Below are 24692 nucleotides of genomic sequence, written 5' to 3' on the forward strand. Positions count from 1 at the left end.
AAGTACAATTATACAATACCCTAAATTCAAAATAAGTTAATTTAGTGCAACTTATGCCACCAAATTTAAAAAGGTTATTAGAATGTGCCAATTGGTTGTTCAAAGGCTTTTTAGAGTTATCTACACTTTGGGAAGCCAAAGCTCATTGAAAATTCTTAATTCTGTGATCAATATTTAAAAATATTTCCACCATCACAGTATGGTGTTGTAATATGGCATGCAAAGGCTACACTCAATGAAGACTTCAGTGGAGGAACAATGTCTCTAGTGTCCTTCTGATATATGTAATCAAGGAAATAAAAGTAGAATTAAGATAATTTTCATGAGCACCTTCTAAAACTTACATTCTTCAGATATGGGGATTAGTGTGGCAGGGAGAAAGTTATGTGGGTCAGGATAATGGAAGCTGAAGTGCAAAGCATCTGTTCTACAGCTATGCACTTCAAGGTCTCTTTTGTTGTGTGCCTGACCATAATGCATCTATGTAATCTTGTACTGGTGTACTTACATCGCTCTGAAGTTCATACGCTTTCTTTGCTTGAATCACATCGTTCTGATCCGGCAGGCAAGACCACTGGTGCAGATAATGATGGTAATCAATGTCACTGGCTAAAGCCTGCCCTTGTTTGGCTGCCTGGATAGCCACCATTTCGTAAGGGATGGTTATATGGGCTTTTGAACTGTGGTATGCTTTCTTATAGAGACGGTCATTTTGCATCTTCATTACTCGAGCAGCCCATGAAAGTTTAGGATCCTCCTTGACTGATGGGGTTCCAATGTAATGACCTTTCTGTCTCTCGTAAGTTTCTTTGTATTTATACTGAAGAGAAAAGCAAAGTAAAGAACAATTGAAATGGGTAGGATGATGCACTTTGTGAAAATTAGTATTTTAACAACTCCTATTCCAGCAGGCCGGCCTGGCCTAATTTTTCCCCTTCTTTTAAATTTTTAAACTCAAATTTTAATTTGTTTTAAATTATTGGGAGTTTTAAATTGTCTCGGGCAAAAATTATTTAATTAGGTTTTAATCATGTTTTAACTTTTGTATTTATGTGTTTTATTTTGTGCCTGTTCACCGCCCTGAGTCCTTCGGGAGTAGGGCGGTATACAAATTTAATAAAATGAAATGAAAATGAAAATGGAGGACCTTGAATGAAGGAACAGGTAGATTTCATTATGAAGAAGTTTCCATTCAATCGATTTTGAATGCATGTGTCTTTGGAATGTTGTTTTGTAGGTTAGGCATCAACATGATATTATATTGTATAATAAACCGTTATAAAACAATATTTAAAATAGTGATTTTCCCTTTGAAAATGATAGCTTAAAGTGACATATTTAGTAAATGGAGAATCCTTTTTGAATAAAATATTCCCTTTCAAACCAAACTTTATATACATTAAATGTTTCATAGTTATCTGACTGGCACTTCCAAGTAAAAATGATTTTCATTTATTTTAAACTCATGTCTACAGCAATCAATATGAAAAATAATTGTGTAAGAATATCAAAACTGCTGCGGTGTGCCTTGTATGATATGAAGTTTACGTAGAAATTTAAGTTTAAATAAAGTTGCACACTTTGCTAGGTGGGTGATATGAAAATATTCAGTGGTATCAGCAACTACTATATATTTAAACAATAGGCCTCATACCTCACTGGCAATTTCTCTGGAAGATTTTGCATGCTTGAATGAAAGAGCGTCAACTTTAAAGTCATAGCCTTTGTCTTTGGCTTCATCCCAGGCTCCAGTATAATGTTTCTGCAATGAAAACACATAGACAATTTTCAAGGCTGGAAGAAAATAAACTACAGATATCCCTCAATTAAACATGAAACCCTATGCTCAGAAATAAATCTCATTATATTTATTGGACTGTCCTTCAGAAGACATCTGTAGACAAATGCAGAGTTTCATCTGATAGACGAACAGCCGTTTAAATTTGATTATAAACTAACAAATAAAATTATCTTACATGGCTAACATTCACAGCATTCATCTTGGAGAGCAGAATTTCAGGGGTATCAAGAGGAATATTAATCTGTGCCTTCTCATTATCCCACACTTCACGATATAGTTTCTAAGAAAGTGAAGAAAAGACAGACAACTTTAATTGCTATGTGAAAATCCCTTTAATTTTTCAAAGGTCACTGTATCTCAGTCACACACACTTATCATTTCACATATAACACAGAGGTAATGACTACATTCAGTTTACCTCACTGATCTGTTGTGCATTGACCTTAGCCAGGACGACTGGAGGTGGATCAGCTATACTGGTAAATTTCAGTGCATCTGGGCGTAGCTTGTACAACCTGTCATTCACAAGATCTTGAGCCCTTTTCACTCTGACCACATCCACAGAGCCTTCTGGCATCCATCCAATCCCACGGAGCCATTCCAGATCAGCTTTATACAAATTCTATGAGACAATGGGTCACAAAAGATAAATAATATGATTAAGCTCATATTTTTAACAAATATTCTTACATAGTAAATAGATAATTATATAGCATATGGTTTATAGGATGTCAGAAAGTCCTGACTAAAGTCGTTCAATTAATGAAACAACAAAATTGAAAGAAAATCAAACTAGATAATGGAACAAAGATATCAGAAAATTTAAATCTGTTAATCATCTTGATTAAATAGACAGAAAGGTTATTAAGGCATTGAATGTATTCCAATCTGTCTAGACAACTCTAATTCCATTGAAGTGCATTCCTACAATGCCTTAAATCAAAACAGATCAAAACTTAAGCAAGTTTAAAAAGGATATTAGACTTTGCCCAATTGTTTGTTCAAAAGTTTCTGGTATGTATGAATACTTTGAGAAGCCAAAGCAGATCTGATATATATGTATACTTTGGGAATTCTCAACAACTTTTTTATATCGTGGTGACCAAAACTGGATGCAGTATTCCAAGTGTGGCCTTACCAAGGCATTATAAAGCAGTACTAGCACTTTACGTTATCTTGATTCTATCCCTCTGTTAATGCGGCCTAGCACTGCATTGGCTTTTTTGGTGGCTGCAGCACATTGCTGGCTCATATTTAAGTGGTTGTCCGCTAGGACTCCAAGATCCTTATCACAGTTACTGCTATTGAGTCAATTCTATACCTGTTCACTTTACCTAAGTGTAAAACCTTACTTTTCTCAGCATTGAACTTCATTTTTTTTAGTTAGGGCCCAGTGTTCAAGGCTGCCGAGATCATTCTGGATCTTGAGTCTATCATCTGGGGTGTTGGCTATTCCTGCCAGAAGTGTACTTACATCGCTCTGAAGTTCATACGCTTTCTTTGCTTGGATCACATCGTTCTGATCTGGCAGACAAGACCACTGGTGCAGATAATGATGGTAATCAATATCGCTGGCTAAAGCCTGCCCTTGTTTGGCTGCCTGGATAGCCACCATTTCGTAAGGGATGGTTATCTTGGCTTTTGAATTGTGGTATGCTTTCTTATAGAGACGGTCATTTTGCATCTTCATTACTCGAGCAGCCCATGAAAGTTTAGGATCCTCCTTGACTGATGGGGTTCCAATGTAATGACCTTTCTGTCTCTCATAAGTTTCTTTGTATTTATACTGAAGAGAAAAGCAAAGAATAATTGAAATGATTAGGATGATGCCTGCAGTGTGAAAATTGGTGTTTTAATGATTCAGGGACTTTGAATGAATGAACAGGTCGATTTCATCATTAATAAGTAACCATTCAATAATATTTGAACACATCAGAATTTAGGAATGTTGTTTTGTAAGTGAAGATCAACCATATATAATATAGTTTAATAACCGAATGTAAAGCAAATATACTAAAACAGTGATTTCCCCTTTTTAAAATGGCAGGAGAAAGTAATATTGAATTCAAAACTTTAGGGCAAAAAATATTCCTTTTCCTTAAATATCTCACACCTGTTATCTGTTTGGCAGTTTAGGATGAAATAAAAAAATAAATAAAAAGCTTGAATTAAAGGTGATATTAAAATCTCAAATTTTGAAATAAGTAAATATAAAAAAAAATGGAGGATGCATGCAGAAATATAATATCCTTGAAGAACAGCAACTGGTTGAATCTATATGTGTTTCAGATGAAGATATCTAGTAGCATACCCTGCCATCTGTTTGATATGAAATGATACGGTAATTTTAGAAGCAACATTTAAATAACAGAGTTCATACCTCACTGGCAATTTCTCTGGAAGACTTTGCATGCTTGAATGAAAGCGCATCCACTTTAAAGTCATAACCTTTTGCTTTGGCTTCATCCCAGGCTCCAGTATAATGTTTCTGCAATTAAAAAATAAGCACAAATTTCATTATAGTCAAAAAAATACTAAATGAATTACAGGAGACTACAGATATTCCTCAAATAGATATGCAATTCCTATGCACATCTAGTCAGAAATAAGCCAGTGGACAAAAGATGGTGGAAATCCGTGCCTTCTTAAAACACAATTAATTGGCACAATATATGATAATGTTATGTTATGTATAGAGGATTGTATGTTTGTTAGTATGATTTACTGGGTTAGGGATTTTCTGTCTTTCACTGTGAGTTAATGAGATGTATTGTGTTGGGGGGGGATGCACTAAGGGAGGCTCAGCCAATCTCATTGTATACATGTTGTGCATTGACAATAAAGGTTTGAATTGAATTGAATTAATTTGATCTGAACCACATAAAGAACTTTTTCAGCATCCAGCAAAGTTAAAACAACTAATTCCAACATAGCATGCTGTGGTGTCCAAAAAAGCCATTACCAAACTTACTATAACGATGGTTGTGCCAATTTATGTTTTACCTTCCTAAGAGATTTCTCCCATTTTAATTATATTTCAAAAAAATAATAATTTACTGTTCAATTACAAATGTTCCCAAGTCATATAAACTCAGTGTAAAAATAATAAAACTAATAATTCATTGATTCTACTTCATTTTGTAATTGACCATCGCTGGCCTGAATTACAGATATAAAATGTCATTGTTTTGTTGTTTCAACAAATACGACAATATTTCCTTCTTTCTTTCTTGATTCCCAATAGATCCTTCTTTCTTTCTTGATTCCCAATAGATAAGATTAGTGTATTTCAAGGAATATTCAAAGAGATCCGAAAGTAGATTTAATTTAACCTTAGCTGCGATAAATACTTGTCATGAATCCTCTCTGTGATTTCTCTCTAATCCTCTCTATTAAAAACTTAGTATATGGATCTCCTTTTTCTTCAATCATTTGTTTCCTTTTTTGCTATCTTTATTTTATTCCTATGTTATTTTCTTCTATATAATTATGCACGTTTGAGCATGTGCATGTACGTGTATATACCTATATTATGTTGTTATTGCAGTGATTTGTATTTTATTTTAAAATATTTTTAAATCATCACATTACATGGCCTGTTTGCATTTTATTTAAAACTATTGTTTCAAATCATACTACATGATCTGTCAAATTCATAATAGGACAATTTTATAATTCTATATATGCTTCTTTGGTTCCTGAGATTGAAGTATCAGTTTAATTGTTGTTCTAAAAATAAAAATATAGAATAGACATGCAACTTATAACTCGAACACCTTTATGTTTTTAAGAGCAATTAACAAGTAGGGCAATATATTTAGGACAATGTAAAAAAAGGAATATTGATATTGTTAACAGGATTTATACAATTAGTTAATTATCTTACATGGCTAACATTCACAGCATTCATCTTGGAGAGCAGTATTTCAGGGGTATCGAGAGGAATATTAATCTGTGCCTTCTCATTATCCCACGCTTCACGATACAGGTGCTAAGAAAGGGAAGAAGGAAAGACAATTTTAATTGCTGGGTGAAATTCCTTTTAATTTTTCAAAGTTCACTGTATCTCAGCCACACACCGTTATAATTTCACATATAACACAGAGGTAGTGACTACATTCAGTTTACCTCACTGATCTGTTGAGCATTGACCTTAGCCAGGAGGACTGGAGGTGGATCAGCTATACTGGTAAATTTCAGTGCATCTGGGCGTTGTTTGTACAACCTGTCATTCACAAGATCTTGAGCCTTCTTCACTCTGACCACATCCACAGAGCCTTCTGGCATCCATCCAATCCCACGGAGCCATTCCAGATCTGACTTGTAAAGATTCTACAAAGAAACCCAACAGTCTATTAAGATACTACTTCTACTTACTAAAAACATCACTGAGGCTTCTCTACTCAAAATTAATGTATAATTACTCTTATCTCCTCACAGAGCCATTCAGTTGACATAAATGTGGTGTCATATACGTATTTATTTAGTTTTTATTTATTGAAGATTTATTCTATTGTCTATTTTATCTATCGTAAGATAACATGGGTGGCTTACAAACAATAACAAAACATAAAAGGCATAAAAAGTTTCCTCATGCTAGCTTGTGAGGATACTTGAAAAATGCATTCCTCTTGATCCTCTTTTTAAGCCGCATTGTTTTTACAAGAGTCAATTACAAGAAATTGTACTTTTTATAAAGTAACTCTGCTTATGATAACTGTATTTAGTGCAGAGCAGCACAGATATAGCACAGATTTACCTATCTTTTTATACCAAAATATGATTAAAATTCAAAACAAATTGTCAATAAACAGGAATAAAGAAAAAAAATTATAATTTTATGCAAATAATTCTCTATATATGGATAGCCAGCTCTGTTCTATTTAACATGCAATCACAAATGGGATTTGATTTTTTTTTTTTTAATGATGATGATGGCTGCAGAATGTATGCAGGGCTTGGGTTACTATAGATACAACCATAATAATTCACCAAATGTAGTATGAGACAAAATAAGCTAAGAGGCAAAAAACTATAATGCAAGATGTAGTAACTTTCTACTCACATCGCTCTGTAAGTCATAGGCTTTCTTGGCTTGGATGACATCATTCTGGTCAGGCAAACATATCCACTCATGGAGATAGCGGCGATAATCAATGTCACTAACCAGCTTCTGACATTTCTTGGCCAACAAGATGGACAGCATGTCCACTGGACTATTGAACTTGGTTTTAAACTTCTCAAAATATTTCTTGTACTCCCTTTCACTCTGCAGTTTTGCTACATGCATTGCCAACACTAGTTTGGGATCATCATGGATATCCCGGCATCCAATATGATGTCCCACTTGCCTACGGTAACCTTCTTTGTACTTGTACTAATGAGGAAACATAAACAAAACATCAGTTTTATAAATTACGCATAATCTAATTACTAAAATTACATTCCAACACTTCAACACTATACACTGCATTGTGCCCTCTTTTTATATAGTTACAATCTGCCAACAACCAATACCTAATGAATGAACTGTAAGCAATTAAACTGACAGGTATGATTTGATTGCCAGGATTCTATATGATCCTTATAAAAGGTATGGACAAAATATTAACTATTTATTTTACAGAAGATGAAATAACTGTGGAAATGCCAAAGAATAGTAGACGATACCTCACTAGCAATATTCCTAGAAGACTTGGCATGCTGGATTTCAATAGCATCCAATCTTAAATCATGACCTTTCTTCTTCATCTCCTCCAATCCAAGTTGATAATGTTTCTGTGAAGGAAAATAAATAATGCATATTCCAGTTCAAGGCATGTCATATTTATAAAAAATATGTAACTTTTCTTTATATATTATATCATATCATATCATACCGTAGTACATTATGATCTTTGGCTGCAAACAATGGTAAATTTATGGGATTGTTATGATAGGGAAAAGCTTTTCATGTTACTCTTAAAAATTGCTTATAAAGGTACTCTCACATTATCAAATTTGTATTTATATAATTGTAACTTTGGCGAGCATTATAAACTGTCAAAGAAGATTCATCCTCAGAAGAGGAAAAAACATAAGGAGAGATCATGGAAACATTAATATTTAATTTTTTAATTTCTTACTTTACTGTAGTTCACAGAATTTGCTTTGGACAGAACAATCTCAGGAATGTCAAGTGGAAGCGTGTACTGTGTTTTTTCATTATCCCAAACTTCACGATATAAAGCCTGAAGGGAGAAAAACATATTTATCATAGGTTAATGATAACATATTGTAGGATATATTTCACTGACAAAAATATTCTCATTTGGACACATGGACCTTCAAATCATTTTACAATTAGGATTACACTCAACTATTTGGCTTCAAGACCAAAATAAGCTCTGCAAAAGAATTGATATTTCATAGGAAGGTAGAACGGAAAGCAATGGGTCCAAATTACCACAGGTGTAACAGACCTTGACAATGCTACGCTGGCAGTGAGCAACCAATTTGGCTTCATCTTACCTGCAATAAATTTCCCTATCTAGCTAAACAATATCTATGAAATATCTGCAGAGTTCTGGCCAAGAAAACAATAAATATATCACAACTTAGCTGTGTGATATATTTATTGCCAAGTCCTGGTCAAGAAAGCCTGCTAAAACTATCAGTAATTGAATGGAATTTAGGTAGACTTACATCTGACTCCAAATCTGAAGCAAAAGATAAATCCTTGTAAGTCCATCATTTTAAACCATGGGAAAAGACCCCATACAGGTGGTGCTCAATTTACAATTAGTCACTTCGCGACCATACAAAGTTCTGACAGACCTACTTGGGGGTTAGTTATGACTTGGATTCAAGGTTTTGATGGTTGCCCATGGGCACTTGGCAGGCCACATTTATGGTCCTTTGCAGTATCCTATAGTCATGTGACTGCATTTTGTGATGGTAAACTGGCATTTACTTTCATTTTTTGGCAAAACCAACCCCATAGAGAACCACTGGTTCATTTAACGACTGCGTTGCTCATTCAACAACTGGCGCAAAAGGGATTGGCCACGTGATTTTTATGACTGTCACAATTTACAATTGTAATGGGCAGGTTCCATTATGGTCATAACTCAAACATTACTACTATATGCATTTTAGCTCCTATTCCCATTGTCTAAGAATTAAGCCTTCGCTTAGATTAAAATTGAGTCAGTTTCTTCAGTGTAAGTTCTAAAGAAATAGACAATATTTCTATGAGCAGTATAGAAGACGAGTTGTGGGTATATGGAAAATCAGAACAATGATTTTAATTTTAAAAAACCCTTAATGTTTGCTTTTTCTCACATATTTTTCTACCATACTGAAATGAGAATGCATGGAAAATATAAGTCTTATAGTTTTATAAAAAACAAAGTAAACCTCCAAAACCTAAAAGAAAATGTGTAAAATTTCCCTTCCTTTGCAATCCCTAATCTTCCTAAAAACATTTTCCATTTAATGTTTAAAAGGATGTACAATTACAACTAAAGCTGGAGCAAGTTGGGAGTTAAAGTGTTCAGATTTTTTTCCCCCCAAATAAGGCTTGTTTTCAATGACAATATTTTTCACGGGGAACATTAATCCTTCTACATCCATCTAGCAAAGTATCAATCAACAAAATTGCAGCTTTTGTACTTTTTTCCAGTGTTCATTGACATCCTAGAAATGTATCTCACTTCAGTGAATGCTGATTTTAAATAGAAACATGTGGCCCCCAGTAACAATGACAAATACTACTCACCCCACTCTGCATCAAAGCATTGGCCTTAGCCAGGACAACTTCCGGGGAATCAACAATAGCTGTGAATTTCAGAGAATCTGGCCGCTGCCGGTACAATCGTTCACACACCAGATCCTGGGCATTCTTCACTCGTTTGACTTCCACAGAGCCTTCTGGTAGCCAGCCAATTCCACGTAGCCATTCCAAGTCTGCCTTATACACATTCTGTAAAAAAAACAACAAAATCAAGCATTTCCTAGGCGGAACAGAAGTTCTGGGCTAATCTAAGTAATGTAAATTCATCAGAGTAATGAATGCCTTGATCAACCTCTCCAACTTCTTTTCCAGTAAAGATATTCATATTTATTTCATCAGAGATCATTCCCACTGAAATAAAGGGCAACTCCCATAATAAAAATAAACATTGACAAAATTACTATCAGTCGATTACAAAAGGTGGGATTTCTTGAAACAGCCTATATCCTTAGCATCATCAAACAGCAGAATCTACCTATCCCAGGTCTTTGAGAAGGATTCGATAGATGTATAAAAATGCTAAATTCAGTCTAAACATCTGGCTGACGGTATGACCAACCACAATAAAACATTTGCCTATCCCAAGTCCCTGGAAAGGGCTTGACATGTGGACAAAAACACTAAATCCAATATAAACATCTGGTTGACTATGCAACATCTGGTTGACTATGCAACCAGCATAATATATATGCTGTTGTCTGAATCCCACCAACTACGGACAGTCTCCTGTATGCCACTGAAACACCTGGAAGCAGATTCTACTACTAATGGCACAGGTGACATATTATTCCAGTAACGTAAAAATAGCACATAATTTTCAAAGAGCCCCAGGGGGCTTAAAAGAGAACCAAAAGAGACACTTTGGTGTGATAGTTTAAGGCTCCAGGCTAGAAACCAGGAAACCATCAGTTCTAGTTCTTGTACTTGACCACAAAGCCAGCTGAGTGACTTTGGGCCAGTTCTTAGGAAGTGGGTAAGGACAAATCACTCCCAAAGAACCTTGCCTAGAAAACTGTATAACTGCCTAATCCAGGCAGTCGTCAGGAGTTAAAAATTGACTTGAAGGCACAGGTGCGCGCGCACCCACACATATATGGTTTACTTCCAAACAAATTCATAGATTTGCAAATAACAGTACAATGTAGCTTATTCTAGAGTTGGGAGATAAATTGCATTCAGGGATTTCCTATGAGAAATTTCTCAATCTTGTTGGAAGTTATACTATTATCCACTTTGTCAGCTGCTCTCCATTCTCAGGAAGAAATTAATTTTTGCATGCCTTTCACATGTTCTTTCACTAAACAACAGTCTTACTCAGACATATGTCACCTTGCTGTGCCCAGGGGTAGGGCGTTCTCTGTGGGTGCTCCCACCCTCTGGAATGAATTACCTACTGAGCTCTGGACAGCTCCTGATCTCCGCTCCTTCCGTCGGGACTTGAAGACTTGGCTTTTCAAACAAATAGGCTGAGACTGATTCCGGGCTTTATTATTTACTACTAATTAATTATTTGGATTAAATTATGATTTTATTGTACTTGTTTCTTAACTTGTGTTCGCCGCCCTGAGTCCTTCGGGGAAATGGCAGCATATAAATACATGTAATAAATAAATAAATAAATAAATAAATAAATAAATAAATAAATAAATAAATAAATATGCATTTTACATTTGAACTATACGTACATCACTCTGGAGTTCGTATGCTTTCTTTGCTTGAATAATATCATTCTGGTCTGGCAGGCAAGTCCATTCATGCAAATGTTTGCGATAGTCCACCTCACTAACCAACTTCTGACAATTCTTAGCATCTAAGATTGATAGCATGTCAACAGGACAATGGATATTTGCTTTACATTGTTCAAAGTTCTTCTTGTATTCCAGATCACTCCGAATCTTGCCTGCATGGGCAAACCATACCAACTTGGGATCATCTTCCATTTTTTTAACCCCAACATAATGCCCTTTTTGCTTTTCATGTGCTTCTTTGTATTTATACTGTAACAGAGAACAATACATTTTGGAATGAATATAAATGCTACTAGGAAAGCTAACAATGATTCAACTACTAAAGTGATAAAAATCAAGAGAAGGAGGGAAATTTGGATTCAATTTTCTTCAAAATCTCATATTGAATCAACTTTGACTAATATTTTGGGGACATTTGAATATCATTGTAAACTATAATAAAAATCCCTTTGTACCATGGTATCAGAAGAAGGGTTCTTAATACACATTTTTCTACAACAGTTTTTGAGTGAGGGTGAAAAAAAGCCAGTATTTGCCTGATACACAAAATGATTCCAATGACAAAAATCAAATAGGGAAAGTAGATTTCTTCATTTTCCAGACTTCTTTTTATTTACCAGAAGGGAACCCTAAATGAGCATTTAAAGCATTGAGCTAAGAAACTGTGCTGTGTGTTAGCACAGTTCTTATTATGAAAAAAATTATTACATGTTATTTGAACTGGGACAAATAATGCATCGTAATGTTAAAAATCAATAGATGTTATTTTAAATTAATCTCCCTATGTTCTTGCCATCTATAGCCAATAGACATATAACCTTGTTATATATCATTCTGGGTCAGTCTAATTAACTTTTCTAAAGGTCACCTGTCTATTCTATTAATTTTTTTTTATTTCTGTGGTTTCTTTTTCTAAAAAAAATAGGGAAGTTACTGGATAGGAAAGCATTTGCTCACATCACTAGCAATATCCCGTGAAGCTTTTGCCGCTTTAATTGGAATAGCATCGGTTCTCAGGTCATAACCTTTCATCTTAGTATCTTCCCATCCTTGGACATAAAGTTTCTGTAGAAGATGTGATAAAAAGATACCTGACTGTAAAATCAGTTATAGCATCTAGAGTTTAAAATCAATTTGTTCAAACATTCATATTAGTTCTTGTAAAGTGAAAACAACCCTCCAAATTATTAAATATCCAACAATGTTAACATTGTCTTACATGGCTGATATTTGCAGAATTTGCCTTGGCCAGCAGAATTTCTGGGGTATCTGGCATAACATTGATTTTAATTTTATCAGTATCCCATGCTTCAGTGTATAATCGCTGTGAAGGAATAAGGGGGAAAAAAAGATTTGATTTTTGCCTACAGAAAATATGAATCGAAATAGAACGTGAGACTATAACATTAGAAAAATTCATATTCATTAAAAATGTTATCTAAAATTTGTAATGAAACTCAATGAGGGAAATTTCCATATGTACCATATGATAAACTATATTTTACAGACATTATTACACTTTTTTTTCTAGTTCGGATTTTCTGGCTGAACATGTTTAAAAGAACACTTGCGTTCAAGATCCGAAAACTCAACTTTATCAAAAAAAGTCAACAAAGAGCATCTTAATTCTTAATTCTTTTGGACCTGAGACAAAGCACATGTGCTCAAAAACTTAGAAAAAATGCAGATAGATTTCCAATACATCAAAGCAGCTTCCAAATCAAAACTTGGTAGAAACTCCTTAAGATATTTTGATTCATATGCCAAAAATTGCCACAGAGATTAGTGGATTTTGTGGTTCATTGCATGTACAATTCCATGATTTCAGCTCATTTTTCATGGGGCAGCAATCCCTTCTTTGTCTTTACATTCCTATGCCATGCTACTGTTTTTTTTTCTCTTAGCTACAATATTCTGTACTATTAGTTTTCCAATACAATCAATAGTCACACTGGCTGGAAATTATGAGACCTGTAATCTGACTGGTTTGAAAGTCCAATTTCTTAACTAACAAAGTAGTTCATTGATCCACCAATGATCAGTGATGGAGAGCTTTCCTTCCCTACATATATTCAAGCAGAAACTAGGACATCAGTGAAGGATGGTTTTATTTGGATTTTGGCTCCGAGCAGGCTAAATAAATCCTAAATTTAGCATGTGATCATTCCATTTCCTAAGCAAATTATTGTCTGTTATGGAAGATTAGTTACTTTGTTCAGAAAACCTACCTTGCTCATTATCTCAGCATTATGCTTTGCTAATTCTACATCCCAGGCATCTGTGATACAGGTAAATTTCATTTGATTAGCTGGTTGCCGATATTTATTTTCACTTAGGATTTCTCCAGCTCTCTTGACATGTTCAACATTCAGTGAACCAAGAGGCACCCAGCCAATGCCTTTCAGCCATTCTAGATCTGACTTGTAAAGAGCCTGAAACATAAATAGCAATAAACTGTGTTTAGATAAGTCAACAAACATGCATTACAACAACTTTGGAGAAAAAAAACATTTCTGGCTAATTGAATTATGAATTTGATTTTGAAAACTTCAGGTGAAAATGATCTATGATGCTGAAATTCACCTAAAAGTGACTCAACTGATTTTCAGCAGCTTTACATGTTATAAAATATAAATAGGCATCATGATACGCATATTTAAGGAATAATGATGACAGCCAAAACCATATTAAGTGTAATGTTGCAGTTAATTATCCATTTAGGGTAAATGTAATGAATAAATATTAAAAAATGAAATAATAATGTTGAGCGGAAGAATCTCAACTCCTCTTTAATATGTTTATTTGTTGTTGTTGTTTTCAATCCCAAGTAAAACCCAAAAGCTATTCATACTTTAAAATTCATGTGAACTGTATAAAGCAGTTACCCCGGTACAAAGTTACACTATGAAAAATCTGCACAATGCATATAATGTGCAAAACATTTTTTAAAATCCTTGCAAAAACTATTATTAGGCATAAAATATTCTATTACATTGTGCATAGAACCACATATAAATTTTAGTCCAAAGTTATTTTTTAAAACACCGAAGTGAATATGATAACAGTACAAATGAAAATTAAGAAACCATGAGATTATGAAATTGACACATCTGTGAACTACCAGTGAGAAATAATAAGAAATTAAACATACCTAATAAGATGAGAAAGGGGAAAAAATTGCAAAGCCTATTTTACTTCTGATTTTCGGGGGGGGGGGGATATTGTCTAAACTGAAACAGTATGAATTGAAATTCAGACTGTGATACATGAGTCATTAGAGTGGGTAGTATAAAGAGGAAAACTTCCTCAGTATTTGAATATATCTGTTAGCTGACAGAATGATTTTCCTAAAAAGGACACACAGACAAGTCCTTCCCACACGTAGCATCCTGTATTCCACATCAGCCTATTTCAGATACTCAAGGAATTATTTGGAACTGCAAGGGCAGGGTAAGGCAGCGTTCTTGGGAGAGAAGGAAAGCTTCAAATATTTTCCCATTCTCTCCTGCACACATGACTTTTTAATGAATCACAGACCAATCTCAGTAGAAGAATACCAATGCATCCATTTTACATTTTCCACATCATACTTACATCACTCTGCAGATCATAAGCTTTCCTAGCTTGGATGACATCATTCTGATCTGGTAGACATGTCCACTGGTGCAAGTAATTGCGATAATCAATATCGCTGACCAGTTTCTGACAATTCTTGGCCCCCAAGATTGACAGCATATCCACAGGGCTTGTATATTTGGTCTTCAATTTCTCAAAGACTTTCTTATATTCTCTCTCACTTTGCATCTTGCCTACATTTATAGAATGCAATATTTTAGGATCATCTTCCACACTACGAGCTCCAATGTGATGGCCCAGTTGCTTGCGATAACCTTCTTTGTACTTGTACTGAAATGTACACAAATATTTGAGTTGCCAACACAGAAAAGTACTTGTTCTGAAATTGTTCAGTAATTCAAAAGGAAATCATCATTTTAAAAGTAAATCTTTAAATCTTTAAAAACATAAATCTTTTTTGTGAACTTATAACAAAATATTAGGAAAAATGGATTCACTCATCCAATTTTATGTCATAGTTAAAGACTGATATATTTTAAATGGGATTTTTAATCCCCATTATCTGTTTTTTTTTTAAATATTTCCTTCTGTTTTTGAAGTCAATATACTAGATTAGATTACATTTATAATCAAGGTTTCATATGTGGAGGGGTTTTTTTGTCATCTTATGCTAGCTACGCCTCTCCATATGTCATCCTTAGTGAAGCGTGCAAACCAGCATCTGCATTTCCTGCATCGGATGAGGACAGCACACCTTTCTCCTTCTGTTCTGTCCACTTTTTACAGAGGCACGATTGAGAGCGTTTTAATAAACTGCATCACTGTTTGGTTTGGTGGCTGTAGAGAGAAAGTCCATTCAGAGAGTGGAAAGGACAGCCAAGAAGATTATAGGAAGCTCACTTCCCGTTATTCAGGATACTGCTTATAAGTGCCTTGTGCTTAGAGCTCAAAGCATTGTTAGAGGCTCCCACACACCCACTTCACGGACTGTTTCTGTTGTTCCCTTCTGGGAGGAGGTTTCAAAGTATTTCTAGCAGGACTACCAGATTCTGTAACAGCTTTGTTCCCTATGCCATCCGTCTGGTAAACTTGCAGAATTCGTTTTTCTCCCCATGTACATGTATACATCCGAACTAGACTGTGTTGTTTCTCTGTGTCATATAATATATGTGGGTATATGCATAATTTTGTATTTATTTATTTGTTTGTTTGTTTGTTTGTTTGTTTGTTTGTTTGTTTATTTATTTATTTATTTAGTCATGTTTTGTAGTGTATATTGGAGATCCTTTGAGAGCTGTATGCAACGAAATTTCATGTTAATGTATGCCAATTACATTCAAAGTGACCATAAAGTTATTCTAAGAGTATCTATTAATGATTTTCCTTATCAAATTTGAAATTTGTATTTGGCATGTAAAATCCTTTTCTATCTATAGTTCACTGAATTCATAGGTTTAAAACAGGGGTGTCAAACTGGATTTCTTCGAGGGCCAGATCAGCATTGTATTTCATTACAGGGGGGGAGCGGGAGGGAGACAGGATGGACGCCTCTTGTAGCACTTTGCCAGACAAAATGGGGCATGGGGGGGTTGCGTGAGGCCCCCTCGTGCCTCGTTTTCAGCCTCCCCAGCCTCCAGCAGCACTCTGCTGGCAAAAAATGGGCCCCACAGAGGCCCCGTGGTAGAGTGCTGCAGGAGGCTGTAGAGGCCCAAAATGGGCTGTGAAGGGGGGGTCACATGTGCCCCCCCTGCAGCCCATTTTGGCTGGCAGAGGCACTGTGGACCGGTCCTTTGATATTTCCAGGCCAGCCCCACGGGACAGATTTAAGCACCCCAGGCCTTGAGTTTGACATCCCAGGTTTAAAATAACAACTTTAGATAATTTAAGATTTTAGTCCTACTATGTGGAGTATTTAAATTTTCCTCCTCCACACCAATTAAAATGTGCAGATAAATGTCCACAAAATTAAAAGGCTTTTTCATTCTGCGCCATTGAAGCAATGGTCACGTGAAACAGAAATCCAGATACACCCTGGATTTGGAAATCTATCCTACAGTAATTCTTCTAAATTTGTTGTCTAGATTTACAGCTGCCCACATATCAAATTATTACCTATCTCTCTTCTCAAGTTTATTCTCAGCTACCTGTACAACAGCTGAGATTTTTCTGGAATTATTTTGCAAACTTGCTTACTCACAGTATGTATTTATTTATTACAAGCTATTTTATTCTGCTTTAGTCATTTTGACTCAAAGCAGCTTACAAGCAGGGACATAATTCCTCAGTGCCGCTAAAAAGAGCTACAACTGTTCATTCTGATTTTGCAATTCACAGTATGAATTCTTTCCCATAAACTCTCAGACAGATCTGCTTGGGGAAATCTGAAGTATTTCCTGTAATAATTTCTATGTTCAGTAGGATATAGAGTCATTTGGGACTTGCTGATTTGCAAAACATTTCCTTTTAAAAAATCAATACTATTTATGGAGACAAGTAGCCACTTACATCACTGGCAATAGCTCTGGAAGCCTTGGCCGCTTGAATTGGGATGGCATCAAGGCGCAGGTCATAGCCATCTTTTTTTGCTTCCTCCATGGCCAGTCGGTACAATTTCTGTAAAAAAGAAGAAAATGTTAGTTTCAGTGCTACAAACAGAAGTAAATAAAACATTCTATACCTTAGCAAAAATATGATTCTTGATTGTTCTATACTGTATAGATGGAAGTTCTTCAGTGCAACTCAGGAACTGAATCTTCACAAAACCCAACTAGGACCCCAGACCTTGTAGGAAATGTTGCCATTACCTGCAAATCCTTGAAGGAGACTCAGTTCTTCTAGTGGCTTTTACTAGTTCGTATACTCACCTGGCTATAGTTTAATTTATTGAACTTTGCTAGGACGATTTCTGGCGTATCAGGCATGACATGGATTGTGCATTTATCAGTATCCCAAGCTTCAGTATACAGCCTCTGCAGAACAGAATCAGAAAGAGAGTTAGCACAAAGTGGTGGCTGTTTATGAATAGTCCTCCATTCATCTGGCTCTTGCAGCATAGAGACTGCCTTCTGAGATCAAATTAAAAATCTGGTGAGCAGGAAAGACACTGCTTAGAGCAAAGTGTAAGATATTAATGTTTAGGACTCATATTCCAGAGGAAAATCCAGATTCAAAATGTAGTTCAGTCAGGACTGTGTGTGAAGCTTGACATTTGTTTTACTTCAGCTTTATCCTTCTTTTAGATTTGTTAGATAAGACAGGTGTCAATCCCACTTTGTTCCAAATCCCCGGCTTCTTACAACTCATCAGATTTGTAAATATAACTCCTAAAAGTACCAGCTGGGAATTATGGAAATTTTCATTCAAGCAAATGTAGAAGGCATCAATTTATGGAAATAGAGTTTAAAATTCTGTGCAGCAGAAATCTATATGAAAGTCATAACAGTTTGTGGATGGTATATGATATAAACAGTATTTATCTAGCAAGAATTAGTATCTTAAGGGCCACATTATTTCATTTAAAAAGTTATAGGATATCTCAAATATGTATATGCATAAAGAGATGGATAGCATATAATACTAATACTAATAATACTAATACTAATACTAATACTAATACTAATACTAATACTAATAGACTGAGTTTTATGTTTAATGAATAAAAGAGATAATAATAATAATTACATGGAAATCACTGGGACTTGAAAAAAGCTTTAAATTAATTCTAACCTTTTGAATTTTATTTGGAATCACCAAATATCTTGCAATAACTAATAAGATAAGGTTGTTTTATTAACTGAAAGAAAAATTCTCACATTCATATTTCAAAGATTCCAATATTTCAATTATGAAGTTTAAAATACAATTTTTAAATCTATGGAAAAGAGGAATCATTGGGTCTGAAATGAATCTTGGACAAATTGCATTATTTTTTCAAATATTATTCAGCAAGCCAATTTTATTAGCTAATATTCACCTTGTTCATGGTTTCAGCATTATGCCTGGCCAATTCCATTTCTAGAGAATCTGTCACACTGGTGAATTTGAAATTCTCTGGAGGTTGGCGGTATATCTTTTCACTCAGGATCTCTCCTGCTTTCTTGGCACGCTCAACATCCACTGAACCAATAGGGACCCAGCCGATGCCTTTTATCCATTCAAGGTCTGCTTTGTAGCAATTCTGTGAATTAAAAGTTCATTAGAAAGATAGTCTTGTATTTTTGGAAAAACAATTGGATCTAATGACATTTATGACACATTGTGTTCAGGTTGATGAAAGAAATGTAAAAAAAACATCCTTCAAAATCATGAAAATGTCCAAGTCATGCTCAAGTGAGTCCTAATCTCAGTCTCTTGTTTGATATAAAACATGTAAGCATGTGAAAAAAAATTATTTGGATTAAAACAAAATCAAAGCTTCAGAAAATAGTAATAATATTTTTTTCACAGTTTTCCAGAGTTTTGTATAATTCTCTAATATAAACTTACAGAAAGAGATACGGCCATGAAGCAATAGAGCAACCTAGGAGAATAGTCTTATCTGCTTATTCATGCATTCGGCTTTGGTTAAACAATTACATTCCACTTCTATCAATACTTTGTATTGTATGTGCACATGGGAGAAATGTGCCTGAAATATTATAGTTTCCTCTCTTTCAACTGATATCATCGAAGATGAAATTATACTCACATCACTCTGCAGATCATAAGCTTTTCTAGCATGGATGACATCATTTTGATCTGGGAGGCATGTCCACTGGTGCAAATAATTACGGTAATCAATATCGCTGACCAATTTCTGGCAGTTCTTGGCCCCCAAAATTGACAGCATATCCACAGGACTGCTATATTTGGTCTTCAGTTGCTCAAAGACTTTCTTATATTCTCTCTCACTCTGCATCTTGGCTACATTTATAGAATGCAATATTTTAGGATCATCTTCCACACTACGAGCTCCAATGTGGTGGCCAAGTTGCTTCCGATAACCTTCTTTGTACTTGTACTGAAATAAACACATATATTTTAATCACAGATTAAATACTATCTGGGTTGGATTATTGTTAAGCATGTTTAAAAAGGGAGATCCCATCATCATTTTAAATAATTTTGTGAATCTTTTTCATTGACTTGTATTAAAAACTCTATTAAAAAATGGAATTTCTCATCCATGTTTAGTTCATAGTTGAAGAACTAATTTAACATGGTTATTTTTTTGTATTTGTTTTTTTTTTAATCACCAGTTTTGATTTTAAGAAAAATTTATTTGATCATATCTATAATCAAGATTTTATATTTGGTTCTTTTGTCAGGTTTTCCTAGGTACATTTTTGTCTTTATTAATGCCTTTTGTACATATTTTCTAGAATTTGAACTCTGTATTCTGTATATAAAGTTCTGTTCCTTCCATAGTTCACCAAATTCATAGGATTAATACTGAAATTCAAGATTTTAGCCCTACAAATAGAATATATAATTTTCTTTCTTCATAAGCCTCAGTATATACCCACATTTCTACACTACCGCAAGTATTTTATATTATGCACCTGGAAGCAATGTTCTCATGAATGAGAACTACCCAGTGCCCAAGATTTGGAGAATTATTGGCATAGAATATTGGATCCTACTCTACATTAATTATTCTGAGTTTATTGTCTAGCTTTACAGCTGCCCACATATCTAAATATTACATACAGTCTACATATCTCACTATTATAATTGTTCCCATTCAACTCTAGAAGCAGCTGACCATTGAATCAGAGAAGTTATTCTGGCATTTTAATCATAAATTAATTAACACACACACACACACACACACACACATATTCCTCAATGCAGTTAAGAGAGAACCACAACACTGCATTCTATTTTTGTAATTCACAGCATAAATTCCTTCACAGAAATTATTCCAGTGAAGTTGGAAGCACTTCCTGCAGTAATGTTATGTTTGATAAAGTACAGTTTGTGATAAAACAATAATATAAATAATATAAGCATAGTATAGTGTATTAAATGTATATGCCACCTGACTCCGAGAAACTCTAGGTAAGGGATGTCAAACTCATGTCATCACGGCAGGGTCACATGATGTATCGGGACTTTTTTTTCCCCTTCGCTAAACTGGGCGTGGGCATGGCCAGCGTGTGACTCATCTGGCCCATGGGCCAGGAGTTTGACAGCCCTGCTCTAGGTGGTTTTCAATTGTTAAAACATTTTAACGACTGGGAACAATACAAAGAAACAGAAGACAAGCACAAGACAAAGGAACAAAAATGGCAAAGAAAATAAGCCCAGAGGAGAACAAAAAGAAAGGGGCATCCATCATCCTCTCCAAAAGCCTGGGAGGAAGAACCAAGTCTTTAAGGCCCTCCAAAATCAGAGTAGGGTTGGAGCTGTTCAAATGTCAGGGGAATCATATTCTAGAGGGCAGGTACTGCTTCCAGGATCCCAATAAGTGGCATTGCTAAATCAATGGAATCTGGAGTGCACCAACCCTATCAGATAAAACTGGTTGGACAGATACTATGGGAGTCAGGTAGTTCCTCAAATAACCAGACCGTATGCCATGTATGGCTTTATAGATAGCAACCAGCAGCTTAAATTGCACCAAGTGATCTGCTGTTTTTCAAAAAGTTTACTTTAAAAATCATTGATATTTATGGCGCTAAGTGGTCACTTACATCACTGGCAATAGCTCTTGAAGCCTTGGCAGCTTGAATTGGGATGGCATCAAGACGTAGGTCATAACCATCCTTCTTTGCTTCCTCCATGGCCAATCGATACAATTTCTGTAAAAAAGAAGAAATGTTTGGTTTTAGTGCTATGCAGTGTTTTTTTTTTTTTTCTGATACACTTGGAAATAAGAAAGCTTAGCAGATATGTTAGATGGAAGTTCTGGTGCAAGTCAGGAAACTGGATCCCCAAACAATCTAATTAGGACCCCAGACCCTGCAGTAAACGTTGGCATTGCTTGCAAGCCCTTGAAGGAGACTCGGTCTTCCATTGGCTCTTGTACTTATACTCACCTGGCTATAGTTTAATTTGTTGGACTTTGCTAGGACAATTTCCGGTGTATCAGGCATGACATGGATTGTGAGTTTATCAGTATCCCAAGCTTCAGTATACAGCTTCTGCAGAACAGAGTCAGAAAGAGAGTTAGCACAAAATGATGGTTGTTTATTAGTCTTCTAGTTAACTATGTCTTCTGACAGAAATTTTCTTTTGCAATTAAATTAAATTTTTTGCTAAGAATGAAATTCATTATTCTGTCACTGTATATTGTATAATTTTGTAGGAAAATAAGACCAAAAGACACATTAGGGTTTACTTTCTGGTTAGGTCTTATTTTCAGGGAACTACAGCAAAATAGGAAGTTAAAATGCCAGGAAAGAGGCTCTAAGATTCTTTGCAGCAGAAGATTATATAAACGTCATAACCATCTTATGATTCATGTGCAATATAAACTGTCTACTTTGTCCAGCAAGAATTAATACATTTATAGTCATATTCTTTTATTTACCTAATTACCTAAATCTGTGGTACTGGAAAAAACGTGAGGACAATTCTGACTCTGAATTGAATTTAGAATCACACCAAATACTCTTTGCAATGATTATAAAGGCTAATTTGTCAGTTATGTAGCCAGAATTCACCTTGCTCATGGTTTCAGCATTATGCCTGGCCAATTCCATTTCTAGAGAATCTGTCACACTGGTGAATTTGAAATTCTCTGGAGGTTGGCGGTATGTCTTTTCACTCAGGATCTCTCCTGCTTTCTTGGCACGCTCAACATCCAGTGAACCAATAGGAACCCAGCCGATGCCTTTTATCCATTCAAGGTCTGTTTTGTAGCAATTCTGTGAATTAAAAGTTCATTAGAAAGGTAGTCTTGTAACTTTTGGGGGAAACAATTAGATCTAATGACACTTATGGCACATTGTATTCCTGCTGATGAGAGAAATGTTTTTTAAAAAGACTTGAAAACCATGAAAAAGATCCAATATAATTCATTTTCAGGAGATTCCTAACCTAATCCAGTAAAATAATGCCCCCTGTTTTAGATAAAGCTCAAGCATATGTCCCATGAATATGTGAAGAACATTGTCATTTGGGATAGAACAACATCAAAAGTTCAGAAGACACTAATAACACTTGTTTTATGGTTTGTATAGAGTCATGTTTAATGCTCTAATCTGCACCGTCAGAAAGAGAAAAGACCCTGGAGTAATGCAGCAGACTGGGTAAAGAGTCATCTCAGTTCATCCATATAACAATGTATTAACCAATTAAACATCACTACTATCCGTATTTTATACATGCATGTGGCAAAAATATGCCACAGACAGTGTGACTGCCCCTCTTTCAATTAATATGGTCCAAAACAAAATTATACTTACATCACTCTGCAAATCGTAAGCTTTCCTAGCTTGGATGACATCATTCTGATCTGGTAGACATGTCCACTGGTGCAAGTAATTGCGATAATCAATATCGCTGACCAATTTCTGACAATTCTTGGCCCCCAAGATTGACAGCATATCCACAGGAGTGGTGTATTTGGTCTTCAGTTTCTCAAAGACTTTCTTGTATTCTCTCTCACTCTGCATCTTGGCTACATTTATAGAATGCAACATTTTAGGATCGTCTTCTATACTACGAGCTCCAATGTGGTGGCCAAGTTGCTTGCGATAACCTTCTTTGTATTTGTACTGAAATAAATGCACAACCATACAGTAAGACATATCTTTATGTTTCTTTTTGGTTCCTGAACTGTAATAGCAAAGTTAAAATTTGCAAAGTTAAACTATTCAACATTATTGCCAATATTAACTCCTTGACGAACTACAACTGACAGTTTATAATTAAATATTAAAAGATAATTCAAATTAAAGTATATAATCCTATGTCTACTAGCAAGAAATGCTGTTCTTTTTGCCTGAAGTGAAAATCTGTTCCATTTGCCTGAGAAGCTAATTCTACAGCTCTGTTAGGAGCTATAATTTGTTTCGCTAACCAAGAAAATTTGGCATCTAAAAGCTTCCAAAACAAGCATGAAGTGGCATAACTCCTGTTCCTTTGGATAAACTTTCCATCTTTTTAAAATATGTGACCAATCTGTTCATAAGCTCTATTAAGACATTCAGGTGGTTGACCTTAGCTGCTCCATTCAGCCAGACTGCTTTTTAAGAGTTCATATCAGAGACAGAATGTTCTCTTAATTGCAATACTCTCTGATTTTAACTCTTGAACTGCAGGTTTATTTTAAATTCCTCAGGGTAGGAAATTCACTTTGTTTTAAAACAAAAACTACTGAAGAATTCATTTCCCTCCCACAAAAATAAAGACTTACATCACTAGCAATAATTCTGGATGCCTTGGCAGCCTGAATCGGAATTGCATCGATTCGCAAGTCGCACCCCTTCTTCTTTGCCTCTTCCAAGGAAAGTTTATATAAACTCTTTTTAAAAAGAGAAAAAGAAAATATTAATATTTACAGTTCATACCTATCAGTAAACAATCCCATAATAGAGGTAGACAGACTGAATCTAACAATCAATCTAACAGTCTAGCAATCTTTACTAAATAACCTCTTCAAAATTATTTTAGTAAGAAAGGGAAACAGCAATGTTTAGTTCAGATATAAAACATCCAAGTATGTCATCCCTCTCCTTGCCTGTGCATTAGACTGTTGCAATATTTTCAGGATCAGACTCAATAAAGATAATAGAAGTTAAAGCTTTAAATATATTTCTTTTTAATTATGATAGGCATTCTATATTCACTGAATATTCGAGGTAGA

At 35.0% G+C, this 24692-nt stretch overlaps 1 protein-coding gene across 31 annotated transcripts in view; it reads right to left on the bottom strand.

The window, feature by feature from the left end:
• Positions 1 to 24692, bottom strand: part of NEB (nebulin) — a 217056-nt gene that overhangs the window by 95746 nt on the left and 96618 nt on the right. For all 31 annotated transcript variants that reach the window (XM_087881859.1, XM_087881879.1, XM_087881868.1 and 28 more), the window contains exons 78-103: positions 24243 to 24350; positions 23290 to 23601; positions 22546 to 22749; positions 21919 to 22023; positions 21574 to 21681; positions 19587 to 19898; positions 18873 to 19076; positions 17764 to 17868; positions 17405 to 17512; positions 14918 to 15229; positions 13552 to 13755; positions 12543 to 12647; positions 12281 to 12388; positions 11261 to 11572; positions 9561 to 9764; positions 7927 to 8031; positions 7472 to 7579; positions 6867 to 7178; positions 5930 to 6133; positions 5688 to 5792; positions 4182 to 4289; positions 3276 to 3587; positions 2220 to 2423; positions 1977 to 2081; positions 1655 to 1762; positions 509 to 820 (exon numbers count right to left, since the gene is read on the bottom strand). In XM_087881859.1, the coding sequence (XP_087737985.1) occupies positions 509 to 820; positions 1655 to 1762; positions 1977 to 2081; positions 2220 to 2423; positions 3276 to 3587; positions 4182 to 4289; positions 5688 to 5792; positions 5930 to 6133; positions 6867 to 7178; positions 7472 to 7579; positions 7927 to 8031; positions 9561 to 9764; positions 11261 to 11572; positions 12281 to 12388; positions 12543 to 12647; positions 13552 to 13755; positions 14918 to 15229; positions 17405 to 17512; positions 17764 to 17868; positions 18873 to 19076; positions 19587 to 19898; positions 21574 to 21681; positions 21919 to 22023; positions 22546 to 22749; positions 23290 to 23601; positions 24243 to 24350 (4794 nt within the window). The remainder of the gene's footprint in view (positions 1 to 508; positions 821 to 1654; positions 1763 to 1976; positions 2082 to 2219; positions 2424 to 3275; positions 3588 to 4181; positions 4290 to 5687; positions 5793 to 5929; positions 6134 to 6866; positions 7179 to 7471; positions 7580 to 7926; positions 8032 to 9560; positions 9765 to 11260; positions 11573 to 12280; positions 12389 to 12542; positions 12648 to 13551; positions 13756 to 14917; positions 15230 to 17404; positions 17513 to 17763; positions 17869 to 18872; positions 19077 to 19586; positions 19899 to 21573; positions 21682 to 21918; positions 22024 to 22545; positions 22750 to 23289; positions 23602 to 24242; positions 24351 to 24692) is intronic.

The sequence above is a fragment of the Pantherophis guttatus genome, chromosome 1, assembly GCF_059756535.1.
Source record: "Pantherophis guttatus breed Tessera chromosome 1, ASM5975653v1, whole genome shotgun sequence".
NCBI lineage: Eukaryota > Metazoa > Chordata > Lepidosauria > Squamata > Colubridae > Pantherophis > Pantherophis guttatus.